Below are 24,462 nucleotides of genomic sequence, written 5' to 3'. Positions count from 1 at the left end.
AAAAAAATAAAAAAAAAAATAAAATAAAAAAAATAAATTTGAAATCTTCCTGTCAAAGAAAAAAAAAAAAAATCTAGGTCTAAGCAATTTGAAAAACTTTCAGTCAAGGGGTGCCTGGGTGGCTCATTTGGTTAAGCATCTGACTCTTGATTTTGGCTCAGGTCATGATCTCGAGGCTCGTAGGATCAAGCCCTGCTTTGGGCTCCACTGGGCTCCGGGCTGACAGCCTCTCTCTCCTCCTCTCTCTGCCCCTCCCCCCCATGCATGAGAGAGAGAGAGAGAGAGAGAGAGAGAGAGAGAGAGAGAGATGAATAAACTTTAAAAAAAAACTTCCAAAAAAAACTTTCAGTCAAGAAAAAATTGGTTGGATTCAGATTACCTATTTTCTTGGAAATATGAGGTCAAGTCACATGAACTCACTAACCAGGAAAGACATCCATTATCTTAACTAACTTTTTCGATAGGACCCCTATGCTGAAAATAAAATAATATTCAATCTTCACACAGGAGATGGGTCCTATGAGTATCTTTCCTCAAGAGGAAAAAGCTATCAAAATAGTTTATTAGCCTTCCTACATTTACCAAACACCTTGGCATTCAGAGAACTGCTGCGAATACACAATTGAAATGAATGAAAAATGAGATGCAGAGAGAGATTTAAAGGCAAAAGTCTCAGATTTGGGGAGGGAGGGCTGCTGAAGGCCTGCAGTTCCAGGGTAAAGAGAGAGGGGAACAGAAATAAATATCTACTGGCAACATTTAAGCCAAAAAGTATTAAAACAAAACAGACTTGTGGTACTAAAACCCAAGAATGAAGGTACAGGAAATCAATGAAATATTCTAAAACTAAAAGCCAAAAGCTAAAACTCTTCACTGAGCTCCACAGGCAAATCTTTTGGACCACAGCATTATGTTAAAAAATGTGTTTAAAATTGTAAAGTTCTTTAAATATTAGCAGAGGGTTGCTGCAACGTGTGTGTGTGCACGGATGGACGGAGAGATGTATGGACAGGTGGCTGGAGGGACGGATGGATGATTAGGTAGGACGGTGGATGGGTGGACGGATGGACAGACAAATACATAGAAGTTCAAAACATTTACTTACCATTCACTACTTTGCAACAACAATTCTCTCAATTTGGCTGGGACAACAGGTGATTTTTGTTAAAGTCCAAGTAAGGAACAAGAGGAAAACATTTTTGAAGCGAGAGTCCTTTAATAACTATACTCATTTCCAGAAAACAATAAATACAGAAATTACAAGCAGTACAGGTAATGGTAATCTTTTCCTTAGCTACAGAAAACACCTACTTTTATACAGCTTCATGGGCAAACATGTCTAACGAAAATCAGCATTGGGAAAAGCTACGCAACAGAAGAAAATCGCAAGTAAAATGAAAAATTATTTGTTCCTGCCCCTAACTACTGAGATTCATACCCCAGGTAGAGCGGGAAGGCAGGAGATTCTGAGGCAGGAGGGCATGCTCAGCTCCGGGCAGCAGCGGTCTGAGGTTGCTCGGATTGGAGCTGTTTACCAAGATATTCCCTAAAACAGCAGGAATAAAAGGACAAGGTCAATTAGAATTTAAATGACAGAGAATCTCTTTCAAAATCGAAGCATAGTATACAATCTCATCTATACTTCCTTTAATAACTACAAATTAGTAAAAGAGCTCCCGAAAACGAATCCTTTCCAGATTTGAAAAGTGCCCGTACTGTATGAATTTTAAGCGCTCTGTTTACCATGCACAAGTCGTCACGCACGCCCAGTGGCTGTGCACACACTTACAAGGCGGTGCCTCCTTCCCGCTCTGGGTACGAGGCCTGTTTCCGAGCTCGGCCACATTCGCAATCTGCAAAGCTCAAAACCCACTGAAGTATGACTCCATGTAAGTGTACCGATACACCAACAACAGATGTCCTCGTATTGCTGAATACAAGTATCGACACCCAGGGGTGAAAATAACGTCAAGATTCACAACTTGTAACACAGCTACTGTCTCTGCACCAACATAGTCTAGAACCTTCACAGCGATGGTCACGCTGGGTCCTCAGAGTCGCCACGGGAACAGAGAAGGAGTATTCTCATTTTACAGGGGGGCACTGCGGCTTAGAGCAGTGGTGGCTGAGCTATTTGGATCACATTCTCCTTCAGGAAATGAGCTGAATCCACACCCACAGCAGGTGTATATTTAGCTCTTCGTTACATACAGGCGTCACTGTTAATTCCAGGACAGAAACAATTTCTTTCCCACTTTCCTGTGAACGACGTGCCCAAACTGTTGTTTTTGAACAGAAGACATTTTGTAAAGAACATTTAAAAGAGTCCCTGCCATGAAAAGGAAACAGCGTGACTTTTGGATAGAGGCCTGGGCCTACGTTCCGGCCGCACCCCCTCAGGGACGTGCTGGTTCCAGGGGCTGTGGGATGCGGGCACCTGCCGGGGACGAGCCGCGGGCACACACAGGCCTAGTGTCATCTCCTCATCCCATCGGCTGGCACCCAACGTCTCCCTGTCCAAGCACCTCCGGGAAACGACCTACGGGGGCCACCAGCGTCTCCCACAAATGTGAGCCTGCCTTTCTCCACAGAGCTAGAGAGAGGGGAGAGAGGCGGGGTTTGCACAGTCACGGCCGCAGGCCACAGGCCGCTGTCGCGGCCTTAGCCCAAAGCTAGCGGAGCTGTGAAGCAGGACTGAGAACAAGCAGCAGCATTCAGGGCATGGACCAGCGCGAGTCCTGCGGACCGGTGCAGGTGAGGTGTCAGGGACCCCCAGAAGTCTCACCAAGGTGAAGGAGGACTGAAAATACTACGGGGCAGACTGAAACTTCCTACGGTGTCAAGACGGTTTATGTGCCTTATCCTTCGTGAAAGTTCTCATCACTGACTTATCAATTCTGCGTGTCATATTAAGGCATATAACATATTCCTGTGTCCACCAGGAGCTACCCTGACATAACGTGGACAATGGGGATCTTATGCTCAACCAACCGTCAAGTCGGTAGTTCTAACTCATGCAAGGGAAAAAAGGGAAACCACCTATACATTTCACTAGACAGGAAACAAAGCAGGAGTTTATGGTCACTATCAACCGTGCCCTTCTGGGGAGGCCTGTAACTAGGAACCACGTATGACTGCATAAGTGGGCTGGGTTGTGTTGTGTTGTGGGGGGAGGGAGAGATGAGGGGTACCATATAATATTTATTACAAGATGTCCAGATCTTATGTATTTTCCTGCATGTACATAAGGAATTAAGCCTAAAATGAGGCATGCTTCATTGGGCCTTCAAATATTCCAATTCTAAAAGTGAGACTGTTTAGCGCAAAGGGTCAGCAGATTGTGCCACCCCCAAATACGCCCCTTTTGGGTACTGATGATTTTGAGCTGTAGACACTTGAAAACAGCAAGTGCAGGGAGAGGCTTTCTCTGACCTCCCCTTATATCCTTAAACACGGGTCCTCCAGAAGGAACTCAATTCTTCAGTCCCCTCCCCTGGAGTTTCAGCAACCAGGGAGGAGGGACTCTTATCACAAGAGAACAGAAGTCCATATCACACCCAGACAGACCCTGTCACAATCTATGATACTTTCCACTAATTCTTCCGACGGTCCATCCATCAATCACTCACTCTCCCTAACAGGCCTAACCGCCCCCACACACACTCCTTTTTCCCTGTGAAGATGGGATTTAATCCTAAATTTTAAAGCTACATCTTTAAGTTGCCCATTTTTCCTGCGTGTCCCCCATGTATACATGAGATAATATATGTTAATCGACTGTTTTTCTCGTGTTAATCCGTTATTTATTACAGGGTCTCAGCTAAGAACTCAGAAAGGTAGAAGGGAAATCATTTTTCCTCCCCTCTGAGAGTGCTTTCTTAGAAAACATTTTAAAAGTATACCTAAAGACACCGTGCCAATTAGAGTAAGCTGTGGTTCTTTCAGTAAAGACCAACGTGAAGGACCACGTTCTAAATGTAAGTTTCCAAGAGAAATGACACGAGGTCACATAGCAAAGCCTTCCAGAGTTCAGTGCTCTGAACCGCCAAGTGGCCGAAAGGGTCTGGCTGGATCTGGTCACACACGGAGGCTCCCGTCCGCTCCACCCCTTTCAGAGACATGCAGGGTGCTCCATTCCCATATCAGATTTAAGTGATATTCAGGGGACAAGAGTGAACACTTGGAGGTGAAAAAGATAACTGATTTCTTCATAAAAAAGACATCACTGCATTAAGGGTCAGAGTCAGATGGTAAACCGGCAAAGATGCGTTTTTTCTGGCAGAGAATTTAGAATCACGTCTGGGGCGCCTGGGCGACCCTGTAAGTCGAGCGTCGGAGGCTTGACTCCAGCTCCCGGTTCGTGGGACGGAGCCCCGTGCGGAGCCTGCTCGTCCTCTCTCTCTACCCCTCCCCTGCTCGCAGCCTTGTGCTCTCTGGCTTTCTCCCAAACTAAATAAACTTAAAAACCACATACAAATAAATAAAAGCATGTCTAACCATGGCTCCACCCCAACGGTCTTCTGCTGCCTGGTTTCTCCTGGTCGAAGGTCTCTATTATGGATGGCATGCTCCCCGGTACCCTCATTTTTGTCACATCCAAAGTGGCCCCGAGGCCGTCCACCTCAGTGCCTGGAATGCAGAGGACTCAGGGCCTCCTTTGCGTCTGCTCACTAGGATTTATGCAATTTAAGACTTAGATGCAGGACAAGAACACATAAAGGGTTCAACTGAGAGCGTGCACATCAAAAACCCAGATGGAACTCTGAAAGCCTGAATTATAGGTCACAGAATGCCAAAAGTCTAGCCGGAGAAGAGCCCACATGGGACCCATGGAAAGAAGAATTAAATCTCCCCCTCGGGCTTTCTTGAAATTGCGATGTTTGCAGTGTGGCACGTGAGTTGTGAAAATACCAGAGAGAGCCGAACTGAGGCTCAACTGAAAAAGATACTAACTGCAGAAAAAGGACCTAACATGCACAAAGCTTTGGAGAACGTCTGTGGCTTGTAAAACGATACAGTCTATCTCCCTATGGCTAATGGTAACACGTAGCCAATTAAAATCTTCCCAAGATTCACCCAAGCCTGCCTCGAACTCCGTGTGGCCCCAGCCGTAGCCCAGTCCAGGCACCAAGCGCCTGGGGCTGGAAACACAGAGCAGGTGGCTACACCCCACACGCTGTTACCAGCCAACAGGGAAACCTGCTTGCCGTGTGCCCACGCTATCCTCCTAGTTCGCTGCATCCCTGCGAGGTGAGTTGCCTCCACTGACGGGGGAGGGAAAGGAGCCTCAGAAAACTTCCAATAACGTGCTTAGGCACAAAGTGGGCAAACGGCCTGACCAGGGCTCAGATCCCTTTCTCTTCATGCTGTGAAGCTGACTGACGCCCAACCCAGTAAGAGCCCTAAAAAGTACAAAAAGCAGCCACTGTTCCTAATTTTACAGATTAGAAAGTACTAAGAGGATATACATAATTTCAGATTAGGGTGCCATTACCGTCAGGCAAAAGGAAAAACAATTACAGATTTTACTTCAAGGGCTTGCAGTATATCTATAACAAAAGATTCAAGAAGAATTATTGTAAATGAATTAATCTAAGTATTGAGTCATTCTGTACATGAAGATCGATACAAGAATAAAAATTCCACTTCTAATTCACTCAGAAAGTGCCCAGTTGTGTACCAGAAATCCACAGGACTTTGACGTTAAATCTTTGCTTTTACTACCTAGGAAGCAAAATCTGAGAAGTGAGATATTTTCTCCTCTTTAACTTCATCCACAACTTAAACCATTTGGGAGTCCAAATCTCTGAAACGGACAAAAGAAATGGTCTCAAGACCCACTCCCCTTTTTAAAAATCCAAGTACGAAACAGCTCACAAAAGAGACCATGTCGCAGGCTGACACTTGCTTAAGAGAGACCTGTTTCATCCTCTTGTCAATGACCATAAAAGGTCTGCACTTCGGCATCCGTCGTAACACTGAAAAACTGTTTTCCAGTTCCTGAGAAGGAACCCGCCTGAAAGAGGCAGTCTGGAGAGGGCATTCGTGTCTGGGCTCCCAGCTATCGGCAGCCGGGCACCGGGGGGCATCCCCTGGCATACATGAACCCTTAGAAGAGAACGCCCTTCACCGTATTACAATGGAGTGTCAGACCTTCACTATATTTAGGCTGTTTAAGCAAACATTTTTATTCTTTCTCTAAAACTGTAGTTACAAAGAAGAAAAAAAAACATAGTTGAAGACACTGTGATATTCAACATGCTTTGCCTATATAATTTAAACACATGGAAGGGGCACCTGGGTGGTTCAGTCGGTTAAGCGTCCGACTTCGGCTCAGGTCATGATCTCACGGTCTGTGAGTTCGAGCCCCGAGTCGGGCTCTGTGCTGACGGCTCAGAGCCTGGAGCCTGTTTCAGATTCTGTGTCTCCCTCTCTCTCTGACCCTCCCCCGTTCATGCTCTGTCTCTCTCTGTCTCAAAAATAAATAAATGTTAAAAAAAAATTAAAAAAAAAATAAACACATGGCAACTTCATCTATATAATTTAGTGCCAGGAAAAAAGTGAATTTTCTCCTGACAAACATCTTAATCTACGAAAACTACAATCACCCTTATTTTCCTTTTTCCCTTGGCTGCCAAAAAGCTTAGTAGAAAATCCACTGTTACTATCATTTGTGTATTATTTTCCTTAGTCTCCTTTGGTGTATAAATTTTCATAATTAAAATGATAAAGGACCTAGAATTCTATATATCACATCTTTCTGTGAGTTTATTAGAATAATTACTAAACCTACAACTGAGTCATAATTGTATTTCTCTTAACTTTTGCCTATTCTGTCGGAAAACTAGTGGGTATGATATAAATCATAAATGAAATACCCTTCTCTGAATGTATGAAAAGTTTTGTTTTGTTTTGTTTTGTTTTTGAAAATACGAACTTTATATTGGCTTGAACACAGATTTCTATTTGGTAAAGAGAAAAAATAAAATCTAAATATTCTGTACCAGCCTGTTGTAATTATTTTTTTAATGCCAGCTCACTACAGTTATAAGTTATTCATTCTCCCAGCTTTTATCATGATCGCACACAAAGCAAATTCCGTTTTTATGAATTGATTTTCCTATGTAACTTCAGAACTATGTAAAACTCACCGTGCCCTCTGCCATCTGCATCTAATTTATACAGTTAGAAACACAGAAACATGGTCAAATTCCAAACTTAAGAACATACAAACGTTCCCACAATACTTTAAAAATCTCAACCTGGGAGCAGTGATCTCCACAACACATACCATTTCCCAGTGCCTGCTGTTTAGTACTAAGCATGGCCCTCACTGCTTGACATATATTTTATTTATTCTCCACGATAAGATTCATAAAAGCTACAGATGAGCCCCATGTTTATAGAAAAGGAGCTGGAGTTTAGCGATGAAAATGACATACTGTAATGTCAGGCTAACCAGTGATTGGCAGGAGGGTGTTTGTACACAAGTCCGTCTGATTTAAAAACTCAAGAGTCTTAATCGCTATATAATACCGCCTCACGGTACACTATCCGACCTCCCACTAGCTTAGCTGAGGACATGTTACTGTGTAGACGTGAGAATAAAAAAGCTTAAGGACATCACAATGCCAGTCCTCAGCTTATTTCTCAAATGTATTTGCATGACCACTCGCCACTTCATTTTCTAATGGCATCTAAATTAAAAGATCAATAGATACGCAGTATCTCTAAAGAGGTCAGTGATTCTAAGAGTAGAATCTATTTATGTGAGTTCTGGCCCTAAGAAACAAAAATGTGCATTTTAAAAGCAACTGCCTTAGAGTCTATTATAAAAGCAATTTAGGCAAAATTTGCAGTAACAAAGGTATTTTTCACACAGGAATTCCAACAATCAAATCATTTAAACCAGCTATAAAATCTAAATACCCAGAGTTTCTTAATCTCTAGCTTATTTTCAAGAATAGTCCCTCTTTACCTATTACCAGCAGCTTTATCATTAGATCAGCAGTGTCTTACACACTTTCTCATTTTTCTAACAAATGGTCATGATATACAATGCAGTGAGCTCTCAAAACATCAGCAGTGGCAGCAGACACACCTTTCATCTTTTTTTTTTTTTTTAACGTTTACTTATTTTTGAGAGCAAGCAAGCATGCGCAGGCGAGCAGGGGAGAGGCAGAGAGAGAAGGGGACAAGGGACCCTGAGAGGGCTTCGTGCTGAGAGTACAGAGAGCCCGATGCGGGCTCGAACTCAGAAACCGTGAGATCGTGACCTGAAAATCATGACCTTGTATCTTTTTTTTTTAAGGTTTGTTTTTCTAGGGGTGCCTGGGTGGCTCAGTTGGTTGAGTGTCCGACTTTGGCTCAGGTCATGATCTCACAGTTCGTGGGTTCGAGCCCTGTGTCGGGCTCTGTGCCAACAGCTCGGAGCCTGGAGCCCGCTTCAGACTCTGTGTCTCCCTCTCTCTCTGCCCCTTGCCTGCTCACACTCTGTCTCCCTCTCAAAAATAAACATAAAAAAATTAAAAAATTTTATGTATAAAGCTGCTATAACTCTCCCTGTGCAGGTCTTTGTAAGGACATGAGTTTTCAACCCCTTTGGGTAAATACCAAGAGGTACAATTGCTGGATCATATGGTAAGAATATATTTAGTTTTATAAGAAACCATCAGTCTTCCAAAGTGGCTGCGCTGTTTTGCATCCCCACCAACACCACATGGGGGTTCCTGTCACTGCACACCCTGGCCAGCATTTGGTGTTGCCAATGTTCCAGATTTTGACTAATCTAATAGGTGTGTAGTGGCATCTCATTTTTGTTTTAATTTGCATTTCCCTGATGACATAGGATGTGTAGCATCTTTTCATAGATTTATTTACCATCAGTGTATTTCCTTTGGTGAGGTGTCTATTAAGATCTTTGGCTCATTTATTTCTCAGGTTGTTTTCTTATTGTTGAGTTTTAAGAGTTCTTTGTACATTTCAGGTAATAGATGTGTCTTTTGCAAATATCTTCTCCCAGTCTGTGTCTCATCTTCTAATTCTCTTGACGTTTTTCACAGAGCGTAAATTTTTAACTTACGTCCAACTTCTCAGTTATTTCTTTCATTGTATCTGAAAAGGCATCACCGTGCCCAAGGTCTTCTAGGTTTCCTCCTATATTATCTTCAAGGAGTTTTATAGTTTTGCGTTTTACATTCAGGTCTATGATTCATGTTGAGTCAATTTTTGTGAAGGGTGTAAGGTCTACGCCAGATTCATTTCTGCATGTGGATGTCTAGTTGGCCCGGTACCATATGCTGAAGAGACTATCTTTGCTCCACTGTATTGCCTTTGCTCCTTTGTCAAAGATCAGTTGACTATAGTTGGGGGGGTCTATGTCTAGATTCTCTACTCCATTCCATTGCCCTATTTGTCTATTCTTTCACCAATACCACACTGTCTTGAATACTGTAGCTTTGTAGTTACGTCCTAAAGTCAAGTAACGTCAATCCTCTCGTCCTTCTCCTTCACTACTGTGTTGGCTATTCTAGGTCTTTTGTTCTGCATATAAGCTTTGGTATACGTTTGTTGATAGCCACAAAATAACTTGTTGGAATTTTAATTTGGGTTGCATTGACTCTACAGATCAAGTTGATTCTATTGATCAATCTATAGATCAAACCTTTCGTAGAAGTCCCACAGTCCGTGGTTATTCTGGGTTTTTCAGTCTTTGTTCTCTTTGCTTTTAGGCATTGGAGGTTTCTATTGATATTTCTTTGAGCTCAGAGATTCTCTCCTCAGCCACATCCAGTCTATCAATAAACCCATCAAAGGCATTCTTCATTTCTATCATAGTGTTTCTCAACTCCAGCATTTCTTTGTGGTTCTTTCTTAGGATTCCTATCTCTCTGCTTACCTTATTCACCTGTTCTGGCATGCTATTGTATCCATTACAGTCCTTAGCATAGTAATCATAGCTGTTTAAAATTCCCAGTCTGCTCATCTCAACATCACTGCCAGGCCGATCCTGATGCTTACTTTGTCTCTTCGAACTGTGCCTTTTGCCTTTTGGTAGGCCTTGTCATATTTTCTTCAAAGTTGGACATGATGTACTAGGTGAAAAGAGCTCCTGTAAATAAGCCTTTGGTAATGTGGTGGTAAGGTGCAGGAAGGGGAAGCATTCTGTCATCCTGTGATTAGATCTCGGTCTTTTAGTGAGCTATGGTCTCTGGACTGTGAACTTCACAAGCGTTTCTCAAGGTTTCTTCTACCCCCTTGGGTGGGACAGGATGGCCAGAGTGAGCTACACAGAGCTGGTTACCTCCCTTCCCCAGGCCAGCTAGACACTGATAATATCCCAGCAGGTAAGGCTCTAGTTAGCCAGTTTCCCTTGAGGGTAGGCCTTATTAAGTACAAAGTGCTCTGGCATATTTTGAGATGGTTCCCTTTCCTCTGCCCCTGCCAAAAGCCTGAGGGGACTTTTCTCAGATATTTACTGTGGGATCCTGGTCTAGCTTTTGAAGATAAACCTCACTGTATGGTAAGGACTCACTATGACTGGGTCTCCCTGGGGTTTTTAACTCTCAGACTTGTCCACATTGAGCCTCCTGAAATTCAGCAGAGTCCAGGTTTTCCTACCCAGGTGCTGGCTCTCTCACTGGTTTCTGCTTACGGGTCTGCCCCAGTATGCCTAAACTCCCTGTGCGTGCCTCTCTGTCTCTCCAATCTCGGGAGCTGCCGTTAGCCCTATGTCCTTCTCTCTCCTATGGATCCAAAAAGAGTTGTTGATTTTTCAGTCTGTTGAGCTCTTTACTTGTTGTCAGGATGCAGTGGGACCTTCCAAGCTCCTTCATGCAGAAACCACAAACCAGAAGTCATCCTAAATGACCACATCACATACAAATCTAGTTATGCACCACGCAGTGTGGGAGAAAGGTCTGTGTTGTTACAAGGACTTTTAAGAAGAAAATTTATTTTATATTAGTTATGAATAGTATATAAGCCAAGTCCATATTTAAGGCTTATTACAGACTCCTTTGTCTTGAATTATATTTGGAATATTAAGACTTTTAAGTGCATGAGAGTAGACAGAATGTCAATTTACCTTCTTCAAGTACTAGGTCAGTGCCTGGCATATTCTAAGATGTCAGTAATTGCTGAATGAAAAGTAGCTGGAGAATCCTACACTACAGGAAAGTTAGACCCCGAAAGAGAATGCCTTTTTCTCCTAACAAGAAATGTTCTGAAACACCAGATGAGACAAAGAGGCCAGCAATTAAACCTACCAAATACTTCATAATCTAAACCAGTTCATTACTAGCAGAATGCTCAAAATTTAAAATTATTTTAAATTTCAAATTAGAGTCTCCTTATAACACAAGAAGGCTCAACTAAATCCACAGTAAAGAAACAATATTTTAGAAGGCAAATTCAACATTTTAATGATATGTAGTGGAAAGTGTATTAAATTAGCTTTATAATTAAGCTTAAAAGATCTCCTAAGCCTACGGAATTATTCTTTAGAGAACCATTTCTCCGTAACATATGCAGAGACTAAAATAAACCAAAACATGTGGGCCAGTTGTTCCTCCAATGTGAATTTATAATCACCGGAAATGGATCTTAGAGCTATGTAGAACATCAAGTAGATGATGGAAATTTGGAATACAGCATGCAAGGACATAAGAGGTTTTTGGTTTGCTTGTCTCGTTCTGTTTTGTAACTAAGACCATCAACCATAAACCTTGGGGGGGGGGGGTCACTGGCCTCCTCCCTCTTATATTCCCCTCACATCCAACTTATCTCCAGGTTTTACAGATTCTCTTCTCTCCAACCCCTGACCCTGCCTCTCTAAATGGACATCCTCATAACCTACCGCCTGGCTTGAATCTGCAGTCTCCTCACTGGTGTTTTTCCCTCCAGCCTCCAAATCCACCAGCCCCCATTGTCTCTAAAATGGTCTTCCTAAAGTGACACTGCGATTATTTTTACTAATCTCTGTAGTTTTCCACAGTCTTCAGGAAGGAGTTCAAACCTAGCACAGCAAAGACGGTTGTCATGACCCGGCCACTATGATGTCTCCAACCGTATTTTCAGCTTCGTAACCAGACTCCCGCTGTCCGGAACCAGTGGTAATTCCCCCAATGGGTCGGGATCTCTCTGACCTCAATATATGTGCATACATAACTCTCTCACTGGAATCTTCCCACCCTCTCCCCACTCTCCCCCTCCCCTTCTCTGGTTACTGTCTCCTAATCTGCCAAGAGCTCCTATATCCCTTCCCAGGCCTGGACTGGGCCCACTCTCCACAAGGCCATATAGCCCTTCCCCACAGTGTTACAGTGAAGCATGTGCTTGTCACACTCTGCTACAGGAGTGGCACTAAATTACTTCCTGTTCGATGAACAGTCTAGCTTTCCTCCCAAAAAGTAACCAGTAAAGTTAGCTTTGTTCAAATTTGCAAGTCCAATATACATCTTTTAAGTACATGATGAATGGAGTTGCCAATTATCATCGTCAACCTTCACTGCCAAAAATTAGTTTTGAAATTAAGATACATTTCATTTAAATAAAATCTATAATTAGCTATTTGTTCAGCTAATAAACCAGTTAACAGTAGTATAACTATTTTACTGGTTTTAGTTCATAAACATTTCAAACATCAAAACATCAAAAGCACTGGCAATTCCTGTGCCATAAGAATTACCAAATATCAGCTTTCAAGGGATTACAAGTAATTTTTCTAAAACTCTTAAAAGGAAGAAGGGATTTTAAGAGAACATGAACCCCAAACATAATCACAGCCTCCTCAATTATCTATGCCAGTGGAGGTAGGTCATACGGGTCCCAAAACAACAATCAAAATCAATGCAAATACTGATAATTTTAAGACATAAAATTATATAGCAGATTTAACTTCTACTCAGTCTCCAGTATCCTTTTTCTCTCCTTCTTCCTCAATAATAGAACCGCTGAACTTTATAGTAGGACACATGATTTTAGTCAAGCCTTCATTTTCCAGTTCCTTTGCAGCCGCATAACAGTACTGGCCAACAGGGAGTTGTTGCTGTTGGAGAAGTTGTTGTTGTATGGAGAAGTGCTGGGGGGCACATTCCAGGAGGCTTTCAGTGCTCGGTCCATCCACCACCACCCACAGTCATGAGGACGAGGGCTATACCCTAGGAATGGCAGCATCCTGAGCTGGAAGAAGACTGGATCCCTTGGTACTTACGGTTCAGGACTGCCTACCCCCATCCTTTCACGAGACACTGTTCAGAACAAACATCTGTTGTGTCTCGACCACTGTTATTTTGGGTATGTTACATCATTAGCAGAACCTATCCTTCCATTGTGTCTCCTCTTGAAAAAAACCCTCAGTATCTATACTAGATAGGAGATATACACTGGCTTTAACACAAGGGTATGTGACTGGCTCAATTAGCCCAGCATGTAAAATATGCTAACAGTTAACCTACAAACTTAAATAAATCCAGACAGAGGGCAGAACTCAAATTTTTTCCAAATACTGAAATGCTGAAACCTTCCTCAATGTCTTGCTTCAATATGTGGCAGTCTCTGTCACCATCTCAACCTGACAGCTCAGCATTTAAGTACTGCCTTTTCTAATTCTCACCCATGCAGAGAGGGCAGAAAGGCTGACTGAGATGTCAAGCCAGAACTAACACAATCAGGTTTAACAACCAACAAGACAGAAAACCTTGAGCACCTCGGAAAACAGCAAATTGTGACCATGTAACACTATCATCTATTCCAACCGAGAAACTAGCACGTTATTCAAGACTAGTTAAGCAAAGAGACAGGAGAGCAGAAAACAAAAACAGCTGGGAAGCATGATATTGTGAACAATCTGGTCTGAAGAGCATTAACCACTGATAAGAAATCATGTAGCGGAGAAAACACAAGGTGAAATTTTTCATTAGCAAAATGCAGAGTAAATCAAAATTCTGTTTTAAACATTTCGGCCCACAACTTATACTCAAAACTATGCCAAAAATCATTCAAGAAAAAAAAAAAAAAGAGTACTCTGATAGCTGTCTATTTTCTAGTGTTATGCTGCAAACACAAACACTTTGGATAGTAAATATTCTATACATTTGCTTTTATATTTAATAATCCATCTATATGCCTATAATTATCATAATTGCTAAATACGATCATTTATGTCACATGATAATAAGGTAAAATAATTTCTCCTAGTAATTTTCTCCAAGTTGGGTGTGCCATGTTTTTGTCCTAAAGCTTCAAATGAACAATTGATTTCAGGAAACTGGTCTCTATTTGTCACAATATAAAAAGTCTATTCTTACAGCCCCCATTTTTTTAAGTATATATTTAATATTATACATCCAAGGTACTTAATTTTTTTTTATTTCTACAGAGACAACAAATCAATAAGGTTATAGTAAACCATGACTACCAAATTGTGAATAGATATTATTCTACCATGCTGCCCAGAGGAACTTCAGAATATTATTTGGAGAACAAAGGCCCAAACAACGAACATATTCTGCTATCATCAAACAAATAACTGCTGTCTACTTGAAATCCTAAAGCCCCAAAACCAATAATGAGAAGTATGAGAAACATGACTTCAAAGCGACTATAAATGAAAAAAAGGTATTTTAAAAAGGTATGCTGATAAATGATAAAATACAAAACATATATAGTTACTTGGGGGAATTAAAAACAGGTCTTGAAATGGACAGGTTAAAAATAATTACTTGTAAAAATACTTTTTTAGTTTTTTTAATGTTTATTATTTATTTTTGAGAGAGAGAAAGAGAGAGTGAGAGAGTGAGAGCTAGAGTGGGAGAGGACTGGAAAGAGGGAAACAGAGAATCCCAAGTAGGCTCTGCACGGCGAGCACAGAGCCCAACACGGGGCTCGAACTCAGGAACTGTGAGATCATGACATGTGCTGAAATCAAGAGTCGGACGCTCAACTGACTGAGCCACTCAGGCACCCCAACTATTTGTAAAAAACTTTTAATGGATATTTAATATAGGTTTTTAAACTACCCTATTTAATGTAAGTTATATAATTCATTTTCTTGACTTTGCCATTAAATGGGCACAACAAACAAAATGGTTAACCAAAAGAGGAAATCACCCACGTGACTTAAGAAGCCAAGATACCCCAAAAGAAGCAAACAGTGTTAATTTAGTCTTTAAAATTTGAAGGCTGTGATGAGAGCTATATTCACCTTATTAAAATATTTATAACCCTCGGAGCACCTGGGTGGCTCAGTTGGTTAAGCAACCAACTTCGGCTCAGGTCATGATCTCACAGTCCGTGAGTTCAAGCCCCGCGTCGGGCTCTGTGCTGACAGCTCGGAGCCTGGAGCCTGCTTCGGATTCTGTGTCTCCCTCTCTCTCTGCCCCTCCCCTGCTTGCGCTCTGTCTCCCTCTCTTTCTCAAAAATAAACAAACATTAAAAAAATTAAAAAAAAATACTTATAACCCATATCCAGGCTACTACTATAAAGATCTGGGAAGATGCCCTTTCAGTAGCAACAGAATCATCACCCTAAAATCACATCAAGTCGGGAAATGAGGATGAAAAGGAGTCTCTTTTCACCATCAAAGAGCCAGAGGCAGCAGACAGAGATCAAATGAAGCAAGAAAAAGGCGAAGGCCAGGCAATCAACCTCCTGGGACTGATCCACAAGTTCCTGTGTGTAGGAAAGGAGCATCTGATTGCTGGGTAAGATCTACACACTACCAACCTTCCTGCACAAAAGCCAGGGTGTGGAAGGAACGAAAGGAAAGAAAATTGCTTTAATTAATTCAGTCAGCAAACATAACTCGTCCCCAAGCATTGAGGAAGCAACAGAGACAAAAACAGCAAGGAGCTGGAGGGGGCGGGCAGTGATCGATACTGACACTGACAATGAAAACAGGCGGAGAGGAGACAGAAGGTGAGCTAGTGGTACGGCAGTGTCACCTGAACACCAAAGCAAAGCGCTACCAGATGTCTGGTTAGGAGGTGCCCTATTGTGCAGGTGTGATGGGAGAGAACACACTCATGGGGCCCCCAAGGACGCTCTACTCAGTAGCACGACACAGTGACAACAAACTTGGAATCTGGAGTTACACAGACGCATATTCAAATCTAACTCCCATAAATGGGAAAACTTGGGCAGTCACGTAACCATCCTTATGCTCCGGACTTCATTATCTATAAAACCGAGAACAGTAATGTCCATCTTGCAGAGAGATGTGTGAAGACTTAAAAGATAATGTCCTTCGGGCTACTGCCTCAAAAAGTGTTAATTCTCGGGGCGCCTGGGTGGCTCAGTCGGTTAAGCGGCCGACTTCGGCTCAGGTCATGATCTCGCGGTCCGTGAGTTCAAGCCCCGCGTCGGGCTCTGTGCTGACAGCTCAGAGCCTGGAGCCTGTTTCAGATTCTGTGTCTCCCTCTCTCTGCCCCTCCCCCGTTCATGCTCTGTCTCTCTCTGTCTCAAAAATAAACATTAAAAAAAAAAAAATAAAAAAAAATGTTAATTCTCCTCCATTTGTTATCTATACAGCACACCCAATAACTGATAACAGTGTGGAATACTTTGAACGCTTTTAAAGACTTGCATTGCTTCCAGGGGTGGGGTGGGAGGCGTGCACCCGGGTGGCTCAGTTGGTTGAGCACCCGACTTTTGATTTAGGCTCAGGTCATGATCCAGAGTCATGGAACGGAGCCCCACATCAGGCTCCGTGCTGGGTGTGGAGCCTGCTTAAGATTCTCTCTCTCTCTCTCTCTCTCTCTCTCTCTCTCTCTCTCTCACACACACACACACACACACACACACACTCACAGAGCGCCGGGGTGGCTCAGTCGGTGAAACATCCGACTTCGGCTCAGGTCATGATCTCACGGTTTATGAGTTTGAGCCTCGCAACAGGCTCTCCGCTGCCAGCACAGAGCCCGCTTTAGATCTTCAGTCCTCCCGCTCTGTATGCCCCTCCCCCCTGTATGCCCCTCCCCCGTTTGCACACTCACTCGCTCTCTCATATAAACATTAAAAAGTATACATTTCTCTCTCTCTCTCCCCCTCCGCCCCTCTGCCCTGCTCACACACTCTGTCTCTAAAACAAAAAGTAAAAAGAGTGGCACTGCTTCCTAACCAGCACCTCACCACACCCTCAAATTCAAAAGTCTGGAAATAAAAAGTTAAATCTTTAGCAATGGGGAAAACATGCATTCGGCACAAACTGGATACCTACACTCCCCAATTAACAATTCAATAAAGATTTATTTGCTAAACAGGTGACGAGAGTTTTAATCTCATCCTGAGAGGGGCTATCGGAAGGGAGGCCTGACAATGCCCACCGAGTTACCTTTCCAAGGAACGACTCCACCCTGCCTCTTCAGGGCCCTCCCTTCGTCACTTTCTCCCACTCGAACTCCCTTCTGACTGCATTTAAAACGTTTTTAGGCTAAAGCAAATGATGACAACAAACAGCCGATGTCTGCCTCAGGCCCCCACTAAGCACTGTCCTCCCGCCTCCCTCTCCTAAAGAACCCTCTAGAGGAAACAACCACCGTGACTTTCTTTACTTCTTCACCATCCCTGGGGCAATCTGCCTGTTGGAGGCCACCAAGAGCCCCAGCCCTGGGCTCCAGAGGTCTTCCTGCAGCCACATCCAAGGGAACTATCTGCTCCTCCTCTTCCTGGTCCCCTCGGCCGTGTTTTACACCGCCCACCCCTGACTCAATCCTGCTTGAAATACACTCTCTTCCATTTGCTTCCCTAACATATGTGTTTCTGGTTTTCTCCTAATCCTGTAGCCATTTCTCCTTAGAATCTTTCACCCACCCCCACCCTCGTGTAAAATTCTACTCCTCTTCTGTCGATCCCTTATTATTTTCGTCTCATTCTCTAACAGTGGTTCTTACCCTCCTCTTTATCACAGACCCCTTTGCAGATTTGACGAACAGTGTGGACTTCTCCCCACAGACAACACTTCTACACGTTTTGGCATCCAATTGCACAGAGCTAACCGAAACACCTCCTAGGTGAAGAGGTCCGGCTCTACACATGCTTTCGGGGGGTAATCTCATCTACTGCCGCGACTCAATCCCTTGTCTCCTGATGACTCAGCTCTATCACTCTAGCTCCCATCTTGCTCTGGAACTCCAAACCTGTATTTCTACCTTTTGGACTCCTTCTTGGATGCAAGGCAGAGACATCAAACTCACGGATCCACAAAAAAGAACTCCTCCCTGCCATCCGAACCCTGTTCTTTCTTCGTCAGGTGAGGAAGAGACAAGTGGCCAAGGAACACGCCCAGCAGGAAGCAAGGGATTCGGCAGAGGCACCCTGCGCCAGCTCGCTGTAGAAAACTCAACTGGAGGGTTAGCTGGCAACCGAGGGGCAACCCCGACAGGACCTTGGGCGGAAAAGCCAGTCTACAGAAAATAACGAAGCAGGCAGCTGCAGCCGGGAGAAACCGTGTGGCCACAAGGAAAGGGAGGTGGAAAATGTTGTGGCCTTGCTTCCGGCCAGCTTTCCGGATCCCGGTTTCGGTGAAACTGTGTGACTTCCCCCATCGTGGGGTTCTGTGAGCTACGCTGACATCCTTCTAAGAGAGTTTCTTAGATTTAAGCTGGCTTAAGTAGGTTTTTATTGACTGCAAAAAAACCATGTCTGGTGAAGTAAAGCACGCACAGAAGTTCAGATCTTAGTGTATGAAGATCTTTCACTAGTATACTAGAACCAATCGCGTTCCTGTTATGCTCTGGCAGAACCTTCTAGTGGCTTATTTGTTTCTACAATTTTATCACTGATACTATTTCGTGGGCAGCTTCTATTTAAACATGCGGCTTCTACTGACAACCTACCAAAACACTGCAAAGATTTTTTATTGTCATCTAAGTATAAATGTTTACCACCCTTCAATTTTATCAAAAATATAAGTTAACAATAATTAGGACACATATTCTTACCTAAAATAACTTACAGTCGAAAGAAAAATAGCAAAATTGTCGTAGGTTGTCAGAACATGATAAACTGGATATATTTGATTCTGAACACGCAGAATATGCAAAAGGTATCTTAGAAGATAGGTATATATACACATGTATACACACGTATACACACATACATAAACATGAAATTCTCTTATGTGGGCAAAAAAAATTAGGCAAATGGAAAAGTAGTCTCAAAATTATACTTTCCTAACATTACGAACACACTAACCATGAGCACATAACCACTCACCAAAATAAGACATCTCATTCATTTATATGAAAACAGATATCTGTTTTCTAAATACCTTATGAGTAAACCTTCTTAAAACTATTAATGTTGGAGCACATTCACTCTTGGTGTGCCACATAAAACCTCTATTACTAATGTCTGATGAAAGGCGTGGTTTGGAGATATTGTTTTAATGGCTGTATAGTGCTATCATAAAAACACTCAAGAAGAGATCAAAGATATGTCATTTTCAGAAAATAATAACTGAGATAGGAAGCTGATACCAAGTCACAATCCTCTGAAGCTCACTACCTGCAATGAAACTTATCAAACAGTAGCTAGATGCTAGAAGGAAAGAAGCACTGGATGTAAGACAAAATCCTCCTGGCTCAGGAGTTCGGGCACGTCAAGTGCCTGGCCCTTCCCTCCTCCTCCTCCTCCGGTGGCCGGTACAACCCACATAAGATCCTTCACTGATTGTTAGTTATTTCTTCTGCAGATTCAGTTTCCTACACACTGGTGAGTACAGACTGCTGCCTCCAAAGGCATTACACCTATAAAAACTAGAATCCCAGGGGCCCCTGGGTGGCTCGGTTGGTTAAGCGTCTGACTTCGCTCAGGTCATTATCTCGTGTTTCGCGAGTTCGAGACCTGCACTGGGCTCTGTGCTCACAGCTCGGAGCCTGGAGCCCGCTTCAAGTTCTGCATCTCCCTCTCTCTCTGCCCTTCCCCTGCTCATGCTCTGTCTCTCTCTCTCTCTCTCTCTCTCTCTTTCTCAAAAATAAACATTAAAAAAAAAATAAAATCCCAAAAGGTATTCTGCAATCATTTACAGTAATGATTGATTCTTGCAAGAAACACCACTGGATGCTAAAAATGAGTGAAAGTTTGTTGGTAAACACAACCAGTGCTTACCGTCTCCAAGTACCTCCGCACAGATTACTTACTAATTACTAAGGGGAAAGAAGTTCATTACAGCAGAGAACCCTACTACCACTTTAGGTGAAAACTGCCACCGCTAATAATAGGGTTATTATTAAACCCACTCAAGAGCTTCCTGATAAAGACCCTAAGAAGAACATGACATTACCTCTGTGGCGTTCCTGCCAAAATGCATACCCTAAAGCTAATCGGGAAGCAAACGAAGACAGACTGAAAGTGAGGAACATTCTACAAAGCAACTGGCCTGTAGGCTTTAAAAATACCGCTGCTAAAAAGAAGACAAAGAAACACCAAAGCACTGTTCTATTTAAATGAGACGAAAGAGACTCAGTAACAAAATGCAATGTATGATCCTGGACTGGACACAACGTATTTGCTACAGACACCAGTGTAAACAGTGGACGGGGCAGTGTGAGCTGTGGGGACAGCAGCGTGTCACTGTGCTATGGTGACAGGAGGAAGCCAGTTCCTGGGAGTCAGGTGTTAAAGTATTTAGGGCCACAGTGTAATGTCTGCCCCTTACTCTCAAACAGCTGAGAGAGAGAGAGAGGGAGAGAGAGGGAGAGAGAGGGAGGGAGGGAGGGAGGGAAGGAGGGAGGGGGAGAGAGAGGGAGGGAGGGAGAAACACACCAATGCAGCAAAACTTCAACAAGTGGCAAAACCGGGTGAAACACGCAGAGGTTCGTTGTTCTGCTCCTGCAACCTTTCACTACATTCTTTCCAATTAAAAAGTCACAAAAAAGAAAGAAAAGAAAGCGTTGGTTCCTTTCCTACCTGCCTTCTCCTCTGCCACCGGAAGGGTGGGAACCACATCCCAAAGCCACAGAGCAGGAAGCTGAGCGCTGCCAGGTCCGTCGGGACCTCGTGAGCTGCTGTACCAGCTCGGGACTTGCCAACAAGTACGGTTCACGGCACGTGAGGCTAAGCCCCTTGCGCCATAAAGAGAAGCCGAGAAGGAATAACACCGGTGTTCACATGACCGTGGCTGTGTTGAGTCTCCCTGAAATGCTAAGGCCAGGCGCGCGACTTCAGAGGTGGCCTTGAGCCATAGGTCAGGCCCTCCAGGCCCCCGATTTCCGTCCCGGGGACCCCGCTGGGGCCTCCCACGCCAGGGTGTCTCTTTACGAGTCCTCCCTACACTGCAGCCTCAGCTTCGCCAACTGACTCCTTCGTCACCCTCAGGCTTACCCCAGGCGTCGCCTCCTCAGGAGACGTCCCCTGCGAAGGCCCGGGAGGATGAGGCACGGTCCCCAGGCTCCTGTGACACGCGCTCACGCCTCCGTCACAGCCCTCGTGGCGGTGCCAGGGTTTTCTACTTCGTATCTATCCTAGCGCATATTCGCTCATCTAACAGGCATCTCGTCCACGCCTAAGTTAGAGACGAGAGTAATGGTTACAGGGATACCAGCAAAGACCCCCTCCACCGGACAACGAACGGCACGGTGTAACCAAATGCTAAAATGTTTCCTCGCAAGATTATCTCTGGGCTGTGTGGCAAGGTAGGGAACACCGTCCTCCAAAACACCATTTTCGCTCAGGCATCTGCCAATACCCGCCCTTAAGGAAAGTGGGGCAAGAATCTTCTGAAGGTACAGAGAAGTCCAGGGACATGTGCTAGATGGTGTGTAGGTGTAAGAAACCTGATCTTTTGGGACCACCTCTGAGCCCTGTACTGACACTTTGGTAGCTTTCCTCTGAACTCGCTTTTAAAAATACAAGTAAGGACTGGTGATGAACATTATTTAATTCATATGAGAGTTAGATATATTAGTAGGGACCCAATGCATCACTGCGTAATTCTTTTAAAATGCAAATTTAATAAAATGTAGGGCGCCCGGGTGGCTCAGCGGGTTAAGAGTCCGACTTCAGCTCAGGTCATGATCTCATGGTTTGTAAGTTCAAGCCCCGCGTCTGGCTCTGTGCTGACAGCTCGGAGCCTGGAGCCTGCTTCGGATTCTGTGTCTCCCTCTCTCTCTGCCCCTCCCCCACTCATGCTCTGTCTCTATCTCAAAAATAAATAAAACATTAAAATTTCTTTGAATTAAAAAAAAATGTAATTGGGGAGAGTGGGTGATGGGTATTGAGGAGGGCACCTTTTGGGATGAGCACTGGGTGTTGTATGGAAACCAATTTGACAATAAATTTCATATATTGAAAAAAATAAATAAATAAAAATAAAAATTAAAAAATTAAAAAATGTAATTAAAGGATATTTACATCTAAATCTGTCTTTGTTAAGATGACAGGCTTATCATCATTTTTTTTTTAGTCAATTCCTCAAAATTTCAGTGGTAAGAAAACCTATAAATTCATTTGTTACCCATGAGATTCCCAACCCCCCCCCCCCATCAAGATGCAACATCTGGATAACATACTTAAAAGGAAACCAATAAAATAATTCAAAAAAGTAATTAAATCTCTTAGATGAGTAAATAGAAAGTTTGCTTATTCTTTCTTTTTTTTTTTCTTTTTTTAATTAAAAGAGGGGCAGAGAGAGAGAGAGAGAGAGAGAGAGAGACAGACAGACAGAATCCAAAGTAGGCTCCAGGCTCTGAGCTGTCAGCACGGAACCCACCATGGGGCTCGAACCTATGAACCACGATCATGACCTGAGCCAAAGTCAGATGCTTAACCGACTGAGCCACCCAGGCACCCCTATTATTTAATTAGTTTTTAGCATAATTTATTCTATTGAGCTTTATTGATTATTTCACATACACACACAGCCCATGAAATGAAATATTCATGTGACCACAAAAGTAACTGTCCCACCCATTGAAAAGAGAAAAAGCACTTGAAAGCAAAGCAAGTTAGTTCATTTTTCTCTGCCTTCCCTTCCAAGACTTTTCTTTTGTTCATGTTTAACTGACCCTTCAAAACCCCAACCAGCTGTTTGTCTGTTTTAATCCTAATCAAATAAAACCGCAACATGAATTTGATCCACAGAGACTTACACTAGTCACATGCATTTATGTGTGAAATCTGCATTTGATTTTATACTTAATTATAAAGTACACAGACTCCATTATCCATCAGTGTTTTTATATTCTTCACTGTCTAAATGCTTACTATTGACCTTCCCAAATGTTTATTTAGGCTGGTACTTTGCAACAATTTCAGATTTATGTCCTGCTAGCATCCTCAAATCAATTGCAATTAAGTGGTACATAGTGTCCAGACAAATTGATACAGCCTCAAAATAGCTCCAACTAGCAAAGTAGAAGCAACGTTACCTGGCAGACTGGGAGCTATTCGATCTGATGGCGAGACAATTGGCTATAAAGAATTCCTCTTTTCTTGGAACTGGTTTTGATATACTTTTTAATTGAGTTATATTTCTTTCCAAAAAATACACAAAACATATGATACCAAAGACATTTGCAAAGGTTCTTCCACCAAAAATGTAAGAATAATATGGAAAATTCCAGGCACCCAATGAGTGACCACAAATTTCTAAATTAAACCTGGAAAATGTTAAACCTGGAAATGTTGTATGTTTATTAAAAATCACATGGAATGTTTTAGTAACATGACAATTAATGCTAAAAGGCTAATGCACATAAGGGTTTTTTCCTTCAGTTCACTTCATAAGTAGCTATTTTAATCACCGTATTTATGGCTATATACTTACCGAATAACTAAAATATTCTAAGCAGACATAAACATCAGAGAACAAAGTAGTATCAGTCATACACTTGGCTTGGTGAGTCCTCTGTAACATTGTTTACCTATACATAAAGTATCTGGGGAGAACACCACTTATAACTTATTACTCTGCTTTAAAAAAAAATTTGAAAAATAACCTAGGAACAATAGAAAATTCTACACAAGATCCTCTACCTACAAAATTCAGTGTTTCTTTCCTGAAGTCCTGAGCTGTCCATATGCACATACTGTGGCTTCTGAATTAGAGGCTGATTACATTTAAGATCATTCTGTAGGAGAAAAATGATGATATTTTATGATGTTAAGTTATAAAGTAGAGCCCGAGGGTATATATAAAAGTTCTGTAGAGTACATTGTCACTGTTTATATATATTTTGGCAAGTTTGCTAACATACAAGTCCAGCGCTGCTCAAAGAACAGGAGCACACCACGAATACACAGCGGGTACGGGAAGGTCAGAGAGCTGCCCGCCGTTTGGAAGCAGGGCTGTAAGTGCGACTGACCCGCTCCAGACCCCCTGAACTGAGGAGACGCCAAGGGTGTGCCAAGTGTCCCCTCCCTCCCTGGCAGCTCCACTCCAGCCCCCCACCATTCTGCTCCCCATCCGCATCGAGGAGGATTTTCCATACCCATTCCATATCCATTCCCATCCCCATCCC

The 24,462-nt window shown here is 43.0% G+C and overlaps 1 protein-coding gene across 3 annotated transcripts in view; it reads right to left on the bottom strand.

The window, feature by feature from the left end:
• Positions 1–1,196: 1,196 nt before the first annotated feature.
• ATP6V1H (ATPase H+ transporting V1 subunit H) overlaps positions 1,197–24,462 on the bottom strand; it is a 111,290-nt gene continuing 88,024 nt past the window's right edge. For all 3 annotated transcript variants that reach the window (XM_049633408.1, XM_049633406.1, XM_049633407.1), the window contains one exon: positions 1,197–1,546. In XM_049633408.1, the coding sequence (XP_049489365.1) occupies positions 1,486–1,546 (61 nt within the window). In that variant the 3' untranslated portion in view covers positions 1,197–1,485. The remainder of the gene's footprint in view (positions 1,547–24,462) is intronic.

Source organism: Panthera uncia, chromosome F2 (assembly GCF_023721935.1).
Source record: "Panthera uncia isolate 11264 chromosome F2, Puncia_PCG_1.0, whole genome shotgun sequence".
NCBI lineage: Eukaryota > Metazoa > Chordata > Mammalia > Carnivora > Felidae > Panthera > Panthera uncia.
The sequence above is the reverse complement of the archived record's forward strand: the minus strand, read 5'-3'. Positions and strand labels throughout refer to the sequence as shown.